This window comes from Danio rerio, chromosome 20, assembly GCF_052040795.2.
Source record: "Danio rerio strain M-AB ecotype USA chromosome 20, GRCz13ab, whole genome shotgun sequence".
In the NCBI taxonomy this organism is placed as follows: Eukaryota; Metazoa; Chordata; class Actinopteri; order Cypriniformes; family Danionidae; genus Danio; species Danio rerio.
Genome location: NC_141040.1, coordinates 7,446,836 through 7,469,193, shown reverse-complemented (window position 1 = coordinate 7,469,193; position 22,358 = coordinate 7,446,836). Strand labels below are relative to the sequence as shown.

Sequence of the window (22,358 nt, the reverse complement as noted above, 5' to 3'; positions counted from 1 at the left end):
TTTTAGTTTTAAACAATCACCTTGGCATATTTGCTGTAAAACAAATACTGTCAGAATAGCAGTGGTGGTCATATTTTACTGCAGTCAGTCAATGTAGTCCTGTGATAATTTGGTTGTCGCCATTGTTACATGAGATTTATTTTTACTTTTCTGCTTATAATAAGATAATAATTATATATGTGTTTTACTACTTTGGTTATTATTTAGGTGGGTTATTATACAGTTATGCAATATTGATTACAAAAGGTTGAAACTACTAAGATTTACAGTATGGAATAACTGTAAAAAATGTTTACTTATGTAGCATTATTCAAAGTGAAATTGATAATATAAATCAATAGATACAATTGGTTTGTAAAACTCAATAATGGCTATTTATTCGTTAATTTTTTCATTCATTCATTTTTTCATTCATTCATTCATTCATTCATTCATTCATTCATTCATTCATTCATTCATTCATTCATGAGAATGACAACACTGGTGACCAAGCAGATTATTTGGCGTTTTTATTTATTTCACCAGAACAAAGTCCAGGTTGGGAAGAAAGAAAAAAAAAGCTTCAATCTACTTTTTTTTTTTTGTTTGTTTAAAAAAGTCACTGTACCTATAATTTGTGTGAAAAGGAACAAAAGTTGTTGGTATCATACCGCCCTGAAACTGCAGTCAAACCTATTATTAATATGTTTTTTACAGTCTCACAAAAATAGGGTGAAACACATATTTTCAATGAACCTGTGTTGCAACATTTTCTTACTTTCCTTTAGGGAAACATCTAAAACCATTTATTTAACTCACATTTTTGGCATGTGTGACTCTTTGATCCATATCAGATTTATGAAGACACAAATTACATTGACACCAATATTCAACAGAAGTACAGAACAATACATTTTCACTCATTTTCAAGTCAGCCTACAGGTTCTGCTGGACAGATTAGCTTAGTTTGAAGATAAGATGAAGCTGATATGAGTACCTAAACCAAAACCCATCACATCAGACAGTGAAATGAGACACAATCCCAATTAGCTATTTCTTTGTTTATGTTTCGTTGAGACTATAGCTTTATTCTCATTTATTAGTTATGTTTGTATTAGTCACATGTCATTCTTTACTGATGCCAGTGATTGTTTCAGTTATTATGGTTTGTTTGCCACACCTCAACAATAGGATTCTTTCATAGCGTTTAGCTGCTTGATAAACAAGCAAGAGACATAAAAATAAGTATAACATTATAATATCACTTGGACTAAGAAAAATTATGTTTGTGGGTAAAAGACTAGATGTCTTATTTGCTGTAAACTTCAAATTAAATACAAAAAAAAATATTATACATAAATAATGTACTTTAAATGTTTTAAATAACATAAAAAAACACAACTACAGCATCATACTTATTCTAAACTGAGCTACTTAAAATGTATATAATTATAACAAATCATGCTGAATTTAATTACATTTTAAATTATTAAAATATATTACTGATTATTTATTATTAATTAAAATTATTAAACATTACTGACAAATGTGTAAAATCAAGTGGTTAAAAGGACAGCGAGAAAGTAAAGTAAAGGTTTAAAATGACAATTCGCTGACAGTGTGGAGCATAAATCACAAAATTTCCCCTCACAAAATCATTTTTTTACCTAAAGACTTTATTACTAAGAATACAGCGTTGTATATAATCTGGCAAGTTACATATGGACGTAGGCCTCTGTAAAAACCTCTGTCTTTATACCTCTCAAAATATGTAAACACTCGACAAATAGTATGCATTTAGGGTTACTTGAGGGTTAAACTTATTATTTATATTATTTGAGAGAGAATGCCGTTCATAAATTGATATATTTTATTACTGGCAAATTGTATATGGACATATCCCTCTGTAAAAACCTTCATTATATAACCATAAGTTAATAAAACTGTGTAATTTGTTGTATGCACAGTAATAAATGCTGAAGTGGAGATTTATATGTTTTTAAATTTTATTTTTTAGAGAAAGCAGCCTTTAAAAATAGGCATTATAGTCTTCTATATAATCTTCAGATGCAAACAGAAAAGTCAAATAGCAGAAAATATAGTTTGGCCTGCGTTGTTTTGCCTTCATTCATATTATTCATAAGCACATGCTAATAATTACATTACTAACATGTGCTCCATTACCAACAGGTTGTTTTGCTCAATCACACTGAAGAATGTGTTTATGTGAAACTTTGTCTCCCTCTCCTCAGGTGTTGTTTCAGAGGGCTGAGTCTTGTGACCCGAGGCCTATGCTTGTGCAGGTACCCAATACGGTGCCCGCAGGTTATTTCATCACTCAAGGTGCGGAAGAATGTTTGGTTTGTGATTTCACTGAGCCTTTTCCTCCCAATGGCAGGAAGCGACGTTCTGACTTTATGCAGACTAAGCATTTCCTTAAATTTATTTAGTTACCTAAAGGGGGATAGTGCACTTCCAGAAAGATTGAAGACCATTAACTTGAATATTATGTTTTTTTCTACTATGGAAGTAGCTGTGGGCGACACAGTGGCTCAGTGGTTAGCACTGTCACCTCACAGCAAGAAGGTCGCTGGTTCAAATCCCGGCTGGACCAGTTGGCATTTCTGTGTGTAGTTATGTTCTCCCCGTGTTTGAGTGGGTTTCCTCAGGGTTCTCCGCTTTCCCCCTATCGTCCAAAGACATGTGCTATGTATATACAGTAGGTGAATTGAATAAAATAAAATGGCCGTAGTATGGATGCTTCCCAGTACTGGATTGCAGCTGGAAAGGCATCCGCTGTGTAAAATATATGCTGGATAAGTTGGCAGTTCATTCCGCTGTGGCAAGCCCTGATTAATGAAGGGATTAAGCCGAAGGAAAATGAATGAAGTAGCTGTTTGCGTGCAAATTTTATTGATATTATGAATAGAACAAGAAGATATTTTGAAAAATGTGGGGATTTAAACTGTTTCTGGTCCCTGTTGACTTTCATAGTATCTATGTAAATGGAATCCTAAGCACTTTTTTAAAAATAAATTATTTTGTGTTGTCGAATAGAAAAAAAAAACATCAAAATGTATTTGTTTTGAAAAATACTTTCAGGCTTGTTTAACTAATGGTCAAATACATTTGTCTTTTTTACTCACATTCTTATTATTCGGGCACTATGAGTTTCTTTCCTCAGACAACACAAAATGGCCTTCAGATAAACACAAGCAGCATAAATATATAACAAAAGTTGCATGGAAATGAAAAGTCTATCAAAGATGATCAGTGAAAAACAGCTGAATTATATTTCTTGAGAAGGTTAAAATGGTACTTTTGGTATTGTAGCAGCATTTTGCTTCAAACTGCTATCTCAGTAAGGGCTGACAAGGAGTGAGTCTGTTGTGAAACCTTTTTCATTATTAATTTTTATCACAACTTGACCCATCAAATCAGTTAAATAGCTTCAATTGCTAATCAGTAGCACCAGTCACCACATACGTACAAACCCACATTGGCTGAAAATTGTTTCATTTTCCTTTACTTGCCTCACTTACTACCTTAGCTGCCTTAAATCTTGATTTGCATTGAGAAAATAAAAGTCTTAATTTGCAAAATCAAAACAATAAAGCAAATGCTCAACATGAATAAAATACCAAAAAATTATCAAACGCAAGCTTAATAATAATCAAATCATCAAATTAACGTATTCAGTCCAAACATAATTAAGCAAAAAGTAATGGCTCTTTATTATGCTATTCATTGCTATTTTGCTATTTTATATATGTATTTTAGTTTTACCTTAATTTATGAAAATGAAACATATTTTAAGAAGCATTTCTAATAAAAAAATGTCCATATAAAATTTACCACCTTTTATTTAATTTTAGCCTCACTTAAAAAATGAATGAATAAGAAACATTTTATTTCAAGGCAGATTAATTATTTGAACTTTATCTTAAAAGACAAAAATAGAACAAAATAGTCCTTAATAAATTAAGTTGAGGTTAAAAATAAAGGTTAAAAAAGGCATTTATGGTCTCTGACAGCATTATCACCTATTTGCTAATAACAAGGTGATTATTTTTAAGCTAATCACACTCTGCGGAATAATAACCTGGCCTTACTGTATTTTTCACAGTGACTCTCAATGGCTGTACGGCCATACCTGTGTCCTTCACATCCAGCGACCCTGACTTCACTGTAAATACAGATGGAAGCATTGTCACACTTCGCTCTTTGGTGATCTCAACAAAGAGGTTCTCTGTTCTGGTGCAGGACAACAGCGGCCTTGACTGGAGGGTGGAGATTATCTTGTCTTGTAAAAATGAGGTAAAACTACAATCTGCCTACAACCTGCCAACTCTAAACTATCTACCATAGATCAGCAGCATGAGAGATGTTTCTCTATGTTCTCTTTAGGATTCTCAAAAGTCAGGCAGTGTGGCTCAGAAGCGTGCTAAGAGGAGATGGAGACCGTTGCCTTTCAGCGTTGTTGAGAATGCCAGTCCTCCTTTTCCAAAGGACGTCGAGATGGTGAGAAAGTAAAATAAATTGGTCTAAAGTGACCATGCTAGTGTGTGCCAGGACCAAATGTGTTTGCACCGTAATTTCTGGAGCTTGATTGGGAATCATACTGGAGAGCTGAACAGTTTATTTGGTTATTTCAGTTATTTGAGTCACAAGACCATCATCGCAACTGCTAAGTTTATGTTTTCTTATCAGTCAAGCAGCTGGCATAAACATTTAAAACAGTTCAAGTATTTAAAACAAGTTCTGTGGAATGAAATTTGTTTCAGTATTTCACAAACAAATTCAGCATTTTTTTAAACAAACACAATCTGCTTTGCAGAGTCACTCGACTCGCAAACAAACAGAAAGCACTTTGTCAGTTTGACCATAAACCCAAAGGTGTTAGCAAATGAAGATATTGCATTTACAACTATAATTGAATTTATTCAGTGATGCACTGGCGCAGTAGGTAGTGCTGTTGCCTTACAGCAAAAAGGTCGATGTTTTGAGCCTCGGCTGGGTCAGTTCGCGTTTCTGTGTGGAGTTTGCATGTTCTCCCTGCATTCGTGTGGGTTTCCTCCAGATGCTTCGGCTTACCCCAAAGTCCAAAGACATGCAGTACAGGTGAAATGGGTAAGCTAAATTCTCCATAGTGTATGGATGTGAGTGAGTGTGTGAGATGGGTTGCAGCTGGAAGGGCATCCACTGCGTAAAACATATGCTGGTAAAGTTGGCAGTTCATTTTGGTCTGGCGACCACGGATTAATAAAAGGACTAAGCCAAAAAGAAAATGAATTAATGAATGTAAATCATTTATTCATTCATTTTTCTTTGGCTTTGTCCCTTTATTCTTCTGGGGTCCCCTTGCAGAATAAGCCACCAACTTCTCCAGCATATGTGTTACACAATGGATGCCCTTCCAGCTGCAACCCAGCACTGGGAAACATCCATGCACACTCATTCACACTCATACACTACGGCCAGTTTAGTTTATTCAATTTACCTATACCCGCATGTCTTTGAACTGTGGAGGAAACCCACGCCAACATGGGGAGAACATGCAAACTCCACACAAAAATGCCAACTGACTCAGCCGGGCTCGAGTGGTCTGAAGATCCTACAATGTAAAAACAAATCTTGCTGCCTTACATTTTTTAGTTTGATACAGTTAATCAAACTGGAAAAAAATAAGTTAAACTTCCCTGTAGGAACAGGACGTCAACATGACGTCACATTGTCGTTGTACCCCAACGTTGTGGGGACATTGGATTTTGTTTAGGAATGAAATAAGGGTTGACGTCAGAAGCCAACGTCAGGCCGATGCCAATGTCCTACCTAAAACATGACTTCCATCAGACGTTGGATTTTGGTCAATTTTGCAAAACAACTGACAATCAACCAAATACCAATGTAAATTGACGTTGTTATTGGACGTCATAATAAGGTTGTCCTTAGACATTGACTAGACAATTTTGGTCACCTGATGTCATGACCTTAATCTAACCTACAGTAATAATAATGTCTTATGATGTTTTGTGCCTGCTGGATTTGCATAAACCTGATGAACTTATTCAAATAAGTTACAGCAACATAAAAACATTTGTTGTCTCGACTTTGTTATTATATTTTTTACAGTGTAGTCATTTCAATGCATCTTCAAAGGGCTCTACATGATCCCAGTCGAGGAATAAATTGGGATATTATATTTATATTTTATGTTCTTAAAAATACATACTTTTTAAATACAAAATCTGGCATCCCAGAGCTAGTTCCAGACAAGCATTTGTGGTTAAAAAGTACATACATGAAAAAAAGAAAAATTGTTTCACTGAGCAATTTTAAAGTAATTCGAAGCTGCACTGATATTGCATTTTAATTTGTATTGTATTGTATAAGTTCAATCCACTGAACACCATGTTAGTCCACTCTATGGACAAAGATATGTAATGTTAATGCAATGTTTTCCTTCAATACTGCCTTTTTTTTCAACCGAAGGAAGATGGAAGTGAACATCTTGAATGACACACTCACCCTAAATCACGGGTGTCCAAACTCGGTTCTGGAGGGCTGGTGTTTAGGAGAATTTAGTTCCAACCCTAATCAAACACACCTGAACAGCTAATCAAGCACTAAAGCTGCGGTCACACTGGGCTTTTCCTCCCATAGACTTCCATTCATACTAGGGCTGCTCGATTTTGGGAAAAATCATAATCACGATTATTTTGGTCATAATTGTAATCACGATTATTAGTTGCAGTCAAAATTATTAGCACTCCTGAGAATTGTTTTTAAATAAATATTTCCCAAATGATGTTTAACAGAGCAAGGAATTTTAACAGTATCTCCTCTAATATTTTTCTCATGGAGAAAGGCTTATTTGTTTTGTTTTGGCTAGAATAAAAGCAAATTTAAATATTTTGAAACCTCTTTTAAGGTCAATATTATTAGCCCCTTTAGGCAATATATTTTTTTGATTGTCTGCAGAAGAAACTACTGTTATATAATGACTTGCCTAATTACCCTAATTAAGATTTTGAATCACACTTTGAATTTGAATGTTTGTATTTAAAAAAATATCTTCTAAAATATTATGAGCTGTCATCATAGCCAAGATAAAATTAATCGGTTATTAGAAATGAATGATTAAAACTATTATGTTCTGAAATCTTCTTTCCATTAAACAGAAATTGGGGGGAAAAGGTTGCTAATATTCAGGTGGGCTAATAATTCTGACTTCAACTGCATATATTATTTTCCTCCCTGCAAAGAAAAGAGAAATAAATACAATAGAATAAAAATATCAAACAAACTGTGCTTTAAGCATCTTCACTGTAAGAAAAACTAGCTACAAAAGTCTTCAGTCAAGAGCAAAGAGGGATTTTCTCGTTGTTTTATTAATCATGATAAAACAGGCGGCAGCTGTGCTCTGTCACTTTAATGGTTTCGCTCTTACGTGTCTTTTGATCCTCAACTCGTTTGTTTATTACAAAATGAGGGTAAAAATGTGAATAATCACTGAACACCGCGTTTTGACACCTATTTGAACATTAAAGCGCTCACGTTAATGACTTTAGATGGGTTTGCTCTCTGCTCGTCACAATGTGCGAATGAGACCAAGTGCAGACCGCATGCTTCTGACTGTCTGCGCGCCGCACACACATAAGCATGCGGTCTTTCGCACTTTTAAGAGCAACAAGTGAGGACAACTGGACAGGGGGCGGTAAATAATGAAATAATCATTTATATCGATTAATGGTTTTTATAATCGTTAGAAGCCATAATCGAAATAGAAATCAGATTTTCGATTAATTCCACAGCCCAATTCATACGCAGGCGAATGCGTCAGACAGAAAACGCAGGGTCATGCGACAAGTTTCGCAGGTTGCTGCGGTGCAAAGTTCAAGCTAGGTGAACTCTGACCTGCGAAATCGCATCACTTGACTGCGTGAGACCAATCGAGGGTCAAAACATGACATCTCTGTACAGAAATTTCAAACATGGAGCAATCGCTCGCTTTTTAAAATGTCTAATAAACTTGTTTAATCCCGCCCTTTTCACAGCGCCGCATGACAGAATTTCGCATTATCAAACTCTAGTGTGACCGCAGCTTTACTAGATGTATTATAAACTTCCTGGCAGGTGTGTTGAAGCAAGTTGGAGATAAACTCACCAGGACACCGGCTCTCCAGTATCGAGCTTGGACACCCCTGCCCTAAATTATCTGGAAATATTCATTCTGAAAGCAAAATAATCCTTTAACACAATTGTGTGGTCTCTCATCAGATTGCGTCAGATTCATCTGTAAATTACACCGTTCACTATGTGATCAGTGGGCAAGGTGTCACTGAAGAACCTATAGGCCTGTTCCAGCTGGACCAGAAGACTGGGATGGTGAGAGTCACCGGTCCCGTCGATCGTGAAAAGAACCCAGAGTTCAATGTGAGTCAAAATGTTAAAGGCTTTCAAGTGTTTTCGATTGTGATTATTGCGTCAGTGCTGAATGTTTTTATTTTTCTCTTGCTGTAGTTTATAGCTCGTGCGTTTGACCAAAACAACAGAGAGGTTGATCAATTCCTGCCCATCACTGTGATGGTGGAGGATGTGAATGACAATGCCCCTGAATTTACAGGCAATCGTTTCTTTACTGTGGAGGAACGGTGCAGGGCAGGTAAGAACTTTTTTTTTTACGTCAAGTCACCAACATCAGATAATAATAACAAGAAATCATTTTAGAAATTGTTTAATTGTATATGTATATTTTATTTAACCACTTAATCTCTGCGGACCCGGTACTGGGTCCGCGACGTCATCGACTTTTGCTTTAAGACTAGCAATGCACCAGAACCCCGTAAGTGGTTTCGTTTGAAAGTGTAGAATCTATATTTTATGCACACATGCATCACTTTGGTTTTTATTCTACTGTACAAAAGTTATTTAAACTTAAATACACAGTATTTTGGATACCCGAGCTAGGTATTTTACATTGGTTCATTTACATATTTTTCATATGACACATGTACAAGTTATAGCTCAAATGAAAGCTCTTACCGGTGCTCATACGGTTCTAGCGTTCTTTTTACTGAATTATATTCACATATCAAACAGTTGTTGAATGAATTGCAGTGTTTCCATGGCGCAGAAGTGAAAACAATACATTTATGATCAATAAGCAGCCCTAGATAGCACAGACAGCCGTCATCTCTTACCTTATGCTGTGTGCTTCAGGGCATTCCATTCTGTATTTGAGGTGATGTGCATAAGTAATCCTTTTATATGTCTGACTTGGTCCAAACACAGTGAATTATGTTTGATCAAACAAAAAAATTGTGAATTATGAAAACAATGATCGGCCCCTGTGGCCTGTATAGCACCTCTCATCAGTTGGTATACAATAACTTTTGCATAGATTATGATAGAGACATTTTTCTTTTTTTCCTATGATTACAGACATGTGCAGGAACCACCAAAATTAATTACAGCATGCTAGACCACACAGTACCTAAAAGGTACACTTTCAAATTTGAGTTCTTAAAAAAAAAAAAAATACAAAAAGCGCCTCTTTTTTTAGGTGTTTATTATAACAGAGACAACATATACAGTTATTTTAAACACTTTCAATAGTGTTTTATGAAAATTCAAAGGGTTTTTTTTTAAAATGATACCAAATTTTCGCATTTACACCTCTGCATATGGATTTGGGAAGCTTTTAAATTTGGGTAGGCAAAATCCAGGCGGAAATCCCAAAATAGCAGCAGAGTTTAGCTGGTTAAACTGTTTTTACTTGAATTTCTATAAGATAATTTTGTGATAATGGAGTAATATTTTTTTTTTCTTCACATTTGTTTGAGATTTATTAACAGACTTTGTGAGATTTACTAGATTCAACTAAGGTCTTGATTCATATCTAAAAAAATCTGATAATACTGAAACAAATCTGGATATGCTGACAGTGCTGACATATGCTGTATTTATTGAGCATGCTTGTTTATTTTTTTTATATTTTCAGGTACTCGTGTAGGACAAGTGAACGCCACAGATAGAGATCAACCGAAAACCCCTCATTCCTTGATCAAATATATTCTTCTGAATGCCACCGACATGTTCTCCATTGATCAGTCGACTGGAATAATAACGGCTAAATCCAACACCCTAGACAGAGAGGTATTTATTTCTCTGTTCGGTATCTTTATTTCCCTGTTTGTCCTTTTGTCTACAATGCCTCTCTATGTTGTGTTTGTATATCTAGTTCAGTCTGGGAATAATATAAATGCTAACGTTTTTTTTATGTTCCTCCCTCTCAGGCTCAGGACAAAGTCTTTGTTGGCGTAGAGATCAGAGATATGGGCGGCGCTCCTAATGGGCTCTTCAATAGAGGAACTGCTGTGATCAGTCTCACGGATGTCAATGATAACCCTCCCACCTTTAAAGAGAAGTTGGTAGGGCTCTTTTATTGTCTATACTGTACATGCAGTATAACAAAACAAGCAAACTACTCAACAAATCAGGACTAATAATGCTCTATATAGCTGTCATTGTGAGACTTTTTTTGTTATATATTATACATTTTTTGTGCAGGTACATACAGATGGTAACAGTTCAATGACTTTCCTCTGCTGCAGTTCCATCTGCCGCTTGAAAAAGCTTATTTATTGTCTGTCTTAGTCCTATCACCCATCTCTCTATATTCATTTATTTTTTATTTGTCTATTTATTTATTTATTTATTTATTTTTTCATTTGTTTATGCCTGTACTTTCATTTTAGTTGTCTTTTCTTTAGTTTTAATTTCCAAAATGAATCCTCTTTGCACTTAAAAAATTTACAATCCTAATAAAGCTTGTTAACAAGTTTTTAACGATTTATGAAGGAATTATAATGCTTTGATTCTGTATTTCATCTTCATTTACAAGTATCAGGGTATTTACAGCTACCATATATTTATATATGTGCGTTCGCATCCCGTCCCTTTGTGGCCCCTGGTGACATTGTCGCAAACTGCTATTACGATTAAAAACATTTTACTAATCCCTTTGTCCCACAGTGGCGTCACACGCGGCAGTAGTGTTTATTTTGAGCTGCACTCACTGTAACAAGATATTTATTTAACCTGATTCACAATGTTAAGCTTATAGTAATTTTTTTTTCTCATTTGAAAGGTATTGGTAGATTTTTAGCGCAATTTATTGTAATGTTTTTGTTTTTTCTCAATTAGTCAAAATGGTATTTTCTGGTGAAAACTCTTATTTGGGTCAATCTTTCAAAACTGAATTTCTGTCCAGTTTTCACAATGCACAACACTCGTAATGCTGTGTTCACACCAGCTGTGGAACACGCGGATAAATCACGCTAATCGTGCGTAAATAGATGCGTGCACACTTTGAGTTTACTCGCTTCATTCGGCGTCAAATTCACTAACACAACAGACATGGATTCACGTGATAGGCTGAGTTTCTGTGTGCCGGGTGACACTAGTTTCGTTGCTAAATTGCTAACATGTATTGTATTGAGACAATAACTGTGTTTATGTGCCTTATGAAGGCTGAAAAACAGCATCGATTTGCTTGGCGCCGTGTCTGAGTCCACTAGATCCTTTCAGAGGTGTACCCAGCTCTGTGAGCTCATAAACTCCTGCAGTAACTGAACCTGGATGATGGAGGCTTTCAGTGGTGCCTGACCCGAGCCCAGTTTGATGATCTGTTGTCGGTGTAGGCAGGAGGATTTTCCCCCGTGACACCAACAACAGCCGCCACGTCATAATCTCACCCCCACAAGAGCAAGCTCCTTATTGGTTAAAACGGCTCAAATGTCCCCTGAAGTTCAAATTTTTGAACGGGAGCATTTCGCGCAAAACACGATACACACAGTAATCACGCAAAACGCTCAACTCTCACCTGTTCATTAGCGCCACATCATTTTCATTTGCATGTATCGCACCGCAGGATGTCTGTTCGCATCTTTGCATTGACTAGACATGTAAAACACTCTCACTTGACGCTTCTTCCGTGTCTGGTGTGAACGCAGCATCACGATGACCATTCTGCTAAGAGTTTTAAACAGAGAAGTTAAAGCTAAGAAGTTTTAAACAGAGATGACGACAATGAGGGAAAATTTATGGACTCCAGATTTAGCACACCTAATAGAAAGTTTGCTATCAAACTTGCTAACAACACATTTGGTGTCAGCAATTTAGAGAATTAACCACTTTTGTGTTATTTATTTTTTAAACAGTACAAGGGCACAATCAAGGAGAACCTAGCAAATGTGCTCGTTACCAGAATCCCAGTGGAGGATAAGGACTTGGTGAACACTCCCAACTGGAAGGCGGTGTATGAGGTCACTAAAGGGAACGAGAATGGAAACTTCAGGATGGAAACAGACCCCAAAACCAACGAGGGGCTTCTATATGTCGTAAAGGTAAATGGTTTAAAATCATTCAAATGAGTCTCTAGAGCAAAGTTGACCCACTGTAGCCTTTGATTTGGCCCACCATCCCATCTGAGAAGAGAGAGAAAATGATGAAGAGGTGAATGCCTTTAAAAAAGATCGTCATTTCTAATTTGACGAAACCTTATTTTGTTTATTTGTTTTATTGCTGAGCTACAAAAAAGCATGTTTCAATTAAATGTTGTAAATGTATCCAATTTTAAAAAAAAATTTAAATAATGTCACATGAAGGTTAGAGGAATATGCAGTATATCCAAGACATCAGTGAGCAAATCAAGGCAAAAAAACTAGTGTAAATCCATTCTGTTATAAATGAGATTGTTTTTGTTTTTACTCAAATAAGTTCATTATAAAATGTTTAAAAACATGCTGTATTAGTTCAAATAAAGCAATGTTTTCTAGTTATTTCTAATCAATATTAAATAAATTGGGAAATTACCAATGGCAACTATATTTAACTTTAACCCACTAACCTCAGTCAAGTTTGGTTTTTGGCCTTTCATAAGAAAAAGTTTGGGTACCCTTGCTCTAGAGGAAGCTAGCATTTGGTGTTATCTGAAAATAAGTTTTTTTGGCAAGAAGTAAAGTGCAGATGTTCTTGATGAGTCTGTTTTTATGCAGAATTTGCACTTTCATGAAGGTCATAGTGATTATCTTGAGAGCTCTCGTTTGCTCTCTCACAGGGTTGTGTTGGTTTTATTTATAGCCGCGTTCCAGGGTTAGCTCACCATTTCAGAACTGTGCGTGAAAATGCTTGTCTGTTGGATATGTGTGTGCGGTGCTGCCACACCCTTTTATACAAAGCACACCCAGCTGGCAGGCAAACACAGGTTCTGCTCCTCAAGGTGAATTCATGAAAGCATAACTGTTGGAAGAGAAAATGCATGTATTTTGAAATGTGACATTAAGTAGTGGATGTCTTCACTGCACTTAGTTGCACCTATAGAGTACATTGATTACATCCTACTTTTATAGCAGTAGTGATTTAATAAGCTTTATGGAAAAAAGTGTTTTATGTTTTATATTGATTATTTTTCTGATTAGGGTTTTACTTTAACTTTTAATTTAAGTTTTAAACTGTTTAAACACTAGAACTGCTGAGGCAGTCATTTTGATCATCTTTCTGGGGCGAAGCAGTGGCGCAGTAGTTAGTGCAGTCGACTCACAGCAAGAAGATTGCTTGGGTCGCTGGTTCGAGCCTCGGCTCAGTTGGCGCTTGCTTGGGGAGTTTGCTTGTTCTCCCTGCGTTCGCATGGGTTTCCTCCGGTTTCCCCCACAGTCCAAAAACATGCGGTACAGGTGAATTGGGTTGGCTAAATTGTCCGTAGTGTATGAGTGTGTTTGTGAATGTGTGTGTGGAGGTTTGCCAGAGATGGGTTGCTGCTGGAAGGCATCTGCTGCGTAAAAACTTGCTGGATAAGTTAGCGGTTCATTCCGCTGTGCCAACCCCGGATTAATAAAGGGACTAAGCCAACAAGAAAATGAATGAATGAAAAAAATGAGCGTTTATACCTTGAATGGCCATGACGGTCCAATTTTAGCATTCGTTACTTTTCACATGCTTTTGAATATGTCTCTGTTGACCAGCAATGTTCTGCTAACAAAATCCTAAAATCCAAATCTGATGGCAGAAGCATACCTTTACTTCAGACATAACTTTCGAACTTAAAAAAACTATTTGCTGTGGTGAAAAAAACTTTGATTAGTAGTCGTTCCAGTGTTAATATGTGAACCAAACCAATCATTTACAGTTATGATTTACAATTTTGTGTCAGAGTAATTATATGTGTATATATACACAGTTGAAGTCAGAGTTATTAGCCCCCCTAAATTATTTTCCCCTTGATTTTTTTTCTGCCCATTTTCTGTTTAACGGTGAGAAGATTTTTTCAACACATTTCTAAACATAATAGTTTTAATAACTCATTTCTAATTACTGATTTATTTTATTTTTGCCATGATGACAGTAAATAATATTTGACTAGATATTTTTCAAGACACTTCTATACAGATTAAAGTGACATTTAAAGGCTTAACTAGGCAGGTTAGGGTAATTAGGCAAGTTATTGTATAATGATGGTTTGTGATCAATGACTGTCAGAAAAAAATATCTTAAAGGGGCTAATAATTTTGTCCTTAAAAGTTTTTTTTTTATTATTATTATTTGCTAGAATAAAAAAAGTTTGGCGCCAAATAAATCAAATAAGACTTTATCCGGAAGAAAAAATATTATCAGACATACTGTGAAAATTTCCTTGCTCTGTTAAACATCATTTGGGAAATAATATATATATATATATATATATATATATATATATATATATATATATATATATATATATATATATATATATATATATATATATATATATATATATATATATATATATATATATATATATATATATATATATATTTAGGATAAATATAATAACATTACGGGCAACATGATGGCTCAGTGGTTAGCACTGTCACCTCACAGTTAGAAGGTCGCTGGTTCGAGTTCTGGGGGGGGTCAGTTTCTGTGTGGAATTTGCATAATCTCCCCATGTTTGCGTGGGTTTCCTCCAGGAGCTCTGGATTCCATCAAAGTCCAAAGAAATGTGCTATAGGTGAATTGAATAAACTAAATTGGCCATGGTATATGTGTGTAAATGTGAAAGTGTATGGGTGTTTCCCAGTACTAGGATACAGCTGGAAGAGCACCCGCTGCCTAAAACATATGCTGGATAAATTGGCGGTTCATTCCGTTGTGGCGACCCCTGATGAATAAAGAAACTAAGCCAAAGGAAATCTAATGGCTGAATGAATAATAACATTACATTCAAAATATTATATGGATATTATAAAAAATGTATACAGATTTTTAATAATTATAGTCTGTAAACTACTGCAACTTCCAAATAAACATTTTATAATTTTTAAAAATTAAATATCAAATAGGGTGCCAGGTTGTTAGACATTTTAGATGTTTTTTTAAACAGATGTTTTAGATGTTTTTTAAAAAAAAATTTTTAAACAACACAATGGCCATGTTTTAATGGCAGAAATATAAATGCGTTTGTCACACTGTTCTCGAATGTTTGTTTAGTGCGTTCTTGATCCGCTTCATGTCAGGGGGCTGATAAGCCTGTCTGGCTTTATTTTGTAATAGCATCTGTTTAGACGTACATTATAGCTTACTGTACATATAGATTTACGGTAGGAATATGGAAATCAGACAAAATGACGAACTTACAAGACAGATAAGAAAGATGTAGTGAAATGTTTAATAAGCCTAAACAAAATGTGTCAAAATGAAGCGTAAAAAATGTTTAAAAAAAGACAAAATAAGAGATAATGGGTACAGCTTTTGGAAGCAATTTAAAAGGATGTTTTGTGTACAGCAGATGAGAATGTTCTCAGAGTTTTTCTTCTGCTCTGCTTCTAGGGATTGGATTTTGAGAAAACCCCAGTAATGAATCTGGAAGTAACTGCCCGTAATGAGGCTCCTCTGGTCGGAACGGATGCCAAATGGCAGTCGGTGCCACTCCAGCTCAATGTGGAAGATGTAGATGAAGGACCAGAGTTCAACCCTAACATTATGTATCTCAAAGTCAAGGAGAACCTTCCGAATGGGACCGTCATTGGAACCTATAAAGCTCTGGACCCAGAGACTAAGAACAGCAATGGAATAAAGTATGTTTCTTTGATGATATAGACTTTTTTCATGTTTAACTAAATAATTGTTTTTTAAGTTCCACCATATGCATTCAAATAGGCTTGAGTCTTTCTCATCTAGCTCTGACTAGCTCTTTTGGAAGAATGCGCTTCCATAGAATTGAATCAAAAAACTTAAATATACAGGCTTTTGAGGCTGATTAGTGGACTAAACATTTCCTGTTATGTTTCTAGAACAGTGGTTCTCAAGCTGTAGTATGTGTACCACTAGTGGTATGGGGGCTTACTTCTAGTGGTATGCGGAGGAACCAAATATGACATATGTACATGCTACATATATATTTAAAAATGTATAAAAAATATTTATATATGAATATGATGACATATAGCCTATATTTCCAAGGGTTCATACTTTACATTTCAGTACAGGTGGTTTTTTTTTAAAGAACAGTAACCTATAATTTTTAACTTTTAAAAGCACATTTTATTTTAAATGTTAGCATTTTAATTTACTTATTTTTTATCAATTAATTTATTTTACATATAAGCACAGTACAGGGTTAACATCCAAACAATTTATATTGTTTAAAGTGGCTGACAATAATATTCTTAATAATAGGAATTAATCTGCCTCATTTTTGAACTGTACAGAGCTGTAGCTGCTTTACTGGGTCTACTACACTACTGTATTTCAAAACTGCGGTGGTACTTGGAAAGACAATTGTTTTTTTCTGTGGTGTTACTTGATGAAAAAGTTTTGAGAACCACTGCTCTAGAACTTTTATTGCATCTAGTAGTTTAGGTTTGGGCAACATGGCCAAAAAATATAATGTGTAAAGGATTATCTCTATTTCTATTGAGGTTTAAAGGCAGATTTTTGCTCCTGAGTAAAAGTTGAAGTAATCCAATTGTTAATTTAATTTAATTACAGTAAGGTTCCAGTTAGTTAATTGGTTAATGAACTGTGTTTTCTAACATGAGAATAAACAAAAGCATTATTAAAATTTATAGTTGTGCTTATTAACTTTAAAGCACTGTAAGTTAACACAGACTAACGTCGAATAACTGTATTTTTATAGTTATATATTAACAAAGTCCCTTTAAAGCAAGTCATTTCACTTAGCGGCCATCTTTGAAACGCCTCTCAGGCAGTATGCTCAAGCATTCTGTTTGAATAGGGAAACATTAAATTCTCCAAGCTTACGATTACATTACATATTAAGAATCATCAATGAAATTAAAAAACAACTGTCTATTTAGAGTCATTTCTGAACATTTGAATCACACAAAATCTCCAGACACTGATGTAAGCCCCTCCCTGGAGAATCGTCAGTCTGTAACGATCGATGATTGGCTCATGTACTAGTAGGCGGGTCTTCATTCGCCATATTGACTGTTACACTTTTCCACAAACTATACGAGTGACATGTCTTGTGTATTCTATATTCTTTGGTATTAACTAATGTTAACAAAGAGAAATTAAATTAAGTTAAATTAAATTAAATTAAATTAAATTAAATTTTCCAGACCTACTGAACTCCCATGTATGTATATAGGCACCTGTAAAGCCCTATTTGTATTTGTGAGCTGAACTGTACCTTTTTGTTTGTTTTTTTGTTACTTGTTTAACTGTTGTTGTCATTGAATCATCATTATTTTGCAAGGATGTTATTTTAGTTATTTATTATTATTTGTTTATATCTATATAAAAGCAAAAACTTAATAAAAAATATATATATACTAAACAAAGAGAAATAAGTACAGTAATATAAGATTTGTTCATAGTTTTTAAATTAGTAAATAACTACCTTATTGTAAAGTGTAAGCAGTATTTTGAACAAATTTTTATTGTCAAAACATGACAAAAACATTGCAGATTTCACAAATTTGATTTTTGGTACAATGTTAAAAATGATAAATGTTTTAAAATGTGCATTTAGACAGGTTTTAGTCATGTGACCATGAGGATGCTATGAAGATGTACAATTGGTACAATAAAATATGTGGTAAAATGTGTGGTATGACAATGTAATTACACATGACAAATCTTTATACCATATGTTGAGTGCACTTTCTTATTTTTTGTTTGTAAGGTACTATAAGTTGACTGACCCAGGCAATTGGATCACTGTGGTGGAGAGCACTGGAGAACTGAAAGTAGCCAATACTATAGACAGAGAATCCTCTTTGGTTCATAACGACACCTACAACATCACCATCAAAGCAGTGGATGAGAGTGAGTCTGATTTAATGTCTCGCAAGCAGATTCATCCTAATGATCCCTCGCATACCACACACCTACTATATGCAGCACTGAAATGTTTTGTGTATTTGCGAGCACACACTGTTCTCTTTTGTTCTGTGAATGTGTGTGTGTGTGTGTGTTTTCTCTGGCCGTTAATGAAAGACCATTCGACAGGGTGTGGTTGAGAGGAAATCACTTAAGGCAGATTTCATAAGGCGTTTGTGGTTTGATGTATCATGTCTTTCTGATGACGATCAACATGTACCTGATACTACATGTTCTCAATTCACTGAATGTCGTTAAATGGCATTCCAGAGCTGGAAATCGTCTGTCTCTCTTGAACTTTTACTCTTAAAGTGTGTATTGCTTGTCTCTAGATGTCATCTGGTTGCTGTTTTCAGGGTATCCGCAGCGTCTTAATAAGTCTTAAAATGTCTTAAACCTCAAAAGCTAAATTTTAGGCCTTAAAAAGTCTAAAATCTACTAAAATGTTGTGTTGTAGGTCCTGAATCTTTTTAACAGGTCTTAATTTTCCTTTCTTTATGTATAACTGGCCATTAAACTGGCCATTAACTCCCATACAATCTCAATAAACCTTTTAACTTATTAATTACTTTTCTAACAGTGACATTTGTTTTAAAGTTCTCTATTCATTTACTGCTGCGGATACTGATCTGACCTATATTTTTTATTATTAAATTATTTTTATTGTAGACTGAAGTAATAGGTTATTGTGTTTGTGTATGGGTATATTTAAAAACTACTTAAAAATTATATACACAAAAATTATTATTATTGTATTGTTAAATGTTTTCAATTTTAATCAGTTTTTGATAGGGTAAGAGAAAATATTTTTTAACTTGGATGTTCGGAAAAAAATCTTTAGCATTTAGCCCTGTGTAAGTCTAAAATTTCATTTATAATGGTCTTAAAGATGTCTCAAAAATTCTTACATTTAACTTTGTGAAACCTGCAGAAACCCTGTATTTTGTTTATATCGTTCACTGCTATAATGTTCATTTATGAAATATATAGTTGTAGTTACTATAGGTGGGTTTCCATCATCTTGAATGAATGCACATTTTAAAGAAGAGTATGAGAAATTATAATGGGAGCGCTACATTTCAAGTTAAAAACTCTTAATTTGGCAAAAAATAAATAAAATACACTTGCTTGAGGTGGTTTCAGACTTATGCGAAAAAGGCTTAATGCAAATTTCTTTTTTTTTATATATATATAACTTAGATTTTATAGATTTTTTAGGAACATATAACCAGTGGGAACAAAACCAGCAAATAAAAAAATAAATAAATAAAAAATACACATATACATAAATATACATACATACTTGTATAGGCAAATACATCTATTACACACATGTATATCCATATACACACATGCATATTAATATTAAATTAACCTCATCAAAATAAATAAATAAATAAATAAGTATAAAATAAATTATAATAAAAGGTTGCCAAACATATTTTCACAATGATACATAACCTCTAGAATTATGTAAATGTTCAGTTATAAATAATTATATTGTCGTTGAGAAGAAAGCCAGCCATTTACTCCATTTCTGGTTTAATGCAAATTTCATGCGGAATTAAAAAGCATTTGTGGAGAAACTCTGACTTAGCAAACATTACATGTCTAATAAGATGTCTTGATTATTATAGCCTTGTTTACTATTGGTTACCAGGTTACCAATACTACAGTCAGCAGCTCTGTAGTACAACTTGATGGAAACACCACAGATTTGCATTTGGGATTTTTATCTTTATTGTGTATGTGTGAAAAGATTTGCTTTACATTAGACTCCCAGTAATTATAAAATCACACTGGTGAGATTTAAAGTTTGAAGTGTAGGCTGTGCAAATTATGAGACTGTATGTTCAGCCTGTTTTCTCATGAGGTTTTAGACAAATATATAAGTTCACTTGTTACATGAGACTCACTGAAATCTGTCTCTCCTCAGGCAAGAAGACTGGAAACGGTGTGGTGATACTCCAGATTGAAGATGTGAACGACAACATACCTGTGATCCAGAGACCTGACCTGAACATGTGCAATAGGGGCGATGCAGTGAGCTCGGTTTTGGTTGAAGCTGTGGACCAGGACAAGCCACCGTACTCCACTCCCTTCATTTTTGAACTCGGAGCAGAGCAAGAAGGGAAGTGGAAACTGAAGGATATTACAGGTGAGGAAAGAGAGTAATAATGTAATTTTTGCATGATTTATCAGTATAGAAGTAACTTAGTAGCAATGCTGACAAAATTAGCTCATCAACAGATGAGGTTATTATTTGTTTCTTCATTATAACTGCATCAAAAAATGCAAAAATGTAAAAAGAAATATAATAAAATAAATGATTTAATGACCCCCCCGTCATGTCTTTGCTCTTCTCAGATTCGTCAGCGGTGCTGCAGCAGGTGGAGCCGATGCCCAACGGCATGTACACTGTCCCCATCACAGTGAAGGATCTGCAAGGAACTGGGAAGGAGCAGATAGTGAATGTGCGAGTGTGCTCCTGTCAGAGGGAGGACAGTGGAGTGGGGATATGTGGAGCTCGCAGTGCTTCTGTCTCTTTGGGCAATTACGGCATCCTTGCTTTAGTTCTCTCTGGCCTGCTGCTGCTGCTGTTATGTGAGTGCCCCCTTCTGGCCGTTAGTGTCATGTACAACATTCAATTATTACATTCATTTGATTTGCATATGTTTACTTATATTCACACATAGTTTTTTAAGGTCATCGCAGGCTCGATTTATTAATACAAAAAGTTGAAAGAAAATAGATTTTTTTGTAATAGAGAATATAGAATAGAATAAATAATAATAATAAAGCATAGAAATTTATAAAATAGTTTTTACTTTCATTTTATACTTTGTATGTGTGTGTGTGTGTGTGTGTGTGTGTGTGTGTGTGTGTGTGTGTGTGTGTGTGTGTGTGTGTATGTGTATTAAACATGAATAAATAAGTAAATAAACTAAACAACTAAATATTTTTTAAATATTGTCTTCAAACAATATATGGTTAAAAACATTCATCAAAACAGAAATAAATGTAATATTATTTAATTTTCCTCTTTTGTAAATACATTAGAATGCATCCTGTTAATTGTTTTTATTTATTAACTTATTTATTTTTATTATTTACTTATTTATTGTCATTTTTAAAGACAACCAGTAACTGTTTATATTGTTACAAAAGTTTTTTATAAGTATCAAATTGCATTAAAATACTTTATTATTATTATTATTATTATTATTATTTCTATTATTTTTATTTATTATTTATTTAAAATTGTATTCAATTTTATTTATTTAAATATAATAAATATAAATTGATGTATAGTATATTCTCATGTATATGAAATTTTATTATTCATTTATTTATTATGTTTTTATTTTATATATTTATTGTTCATATAAGCATAAGTCAGAAGTACACATCAGAAGTTTGGGGTCTTTTTTAAAAAAAATAATGTGTTTATCAAGGCATCATTTAATAAATGTAAAAAAAAAAAGTAATTGTTAAATGTGTATTCAGATCTAAAATAACTTATTGTATGTAGTTTCAAATGAAATAATTCAAATGGAATAATGAAATATCACTCCAGTCATTATTGCTTTTATTACTATTACCATTAAAAATAATAAAATAATAATTAGTTAATAATAATAATAATAATAATAATAATAATTAATATTACCAAGTGATTTTTGAAGGATCATGTGACTCTGAAGACTGGCTGATGATGAAGCTGAATATTCATCATTAAAATCACTTGAATAAATGATTAAATTAAATTTTAGAGTACTTTTGAATGGTTAATTTGTAGTGTAATAACATTTCACAACTTTATCATTTGTATTTTTGTTTAAATAAATGCAGCCTTGGTGAGTAGGAGAAGCTTATTTTGAAACATTTCAAATCCTACTGACTTCAAACCTTTTACTGGTATTTTTTTTGTTTAATTTTTTTACACAAATATGTTAAGCCGACTTCCCAGAGATGGGTTGCGGCTGGAA

General features: G+C 34.1%; 2 protein-coding genes across 4 annotated transcripts in view; one reads left to right on the top strand and one right to left on the bottom strand.

Annotated features, from left to right (window-relative positions):
• Positions 1-22,358, top strand: part of dsc2l (desmocollin 2 like) — a 1,349,056-nt gene that overhangs the window by 1,034 nt on the left and 1,325,664 nt on the right. For 2 of the 3 annotated variants that reach the window (XR_015517750.1, XR_015517751.1), the window contains exons 2-12: positions 2,232-2,322; positions 4,106-4,296; positions 4,387-4,500; positions 8,260-8,415; positions 8,503-8,644; positions 9,983-10,137; positions 10,278-10,412; positions 12,204-12,389; positions 15,850-16,097; positions 18,173-18,315; positions 20,306-20,651. Coding sequence is in view for 1 of the 3 variants with exons in the window: in NM_001287083.1 (NP_001274012.1) it covers positions 2,232-2,322; positions 4,106-4,296; positions 4,387-4,500; positions 8,260-8,415; positions 8,503-8,644; positions 9,983-10,137; positions 10,278-10,412; positions 12,204-12,389; positions 15,850-16,097; positions 18,173-18,315; positions 20,306-20,527; positions 20,737-20,973 (2,020 nt within the window). In the remaining 2 variants the exon portion in view is untranslated. 3 annotated transcript variants of the gene reach the window in all.
• Positions 1-22,358, bottom strand: part of tns3.2 (tensin 3, tandem duplicate 2) — an 817,627-nt gene that overhangs the window by 53,497 nt on the left and 741,772 nt on the right. The gene's annotated exons all lie outside the window — the stretch shown is intronic.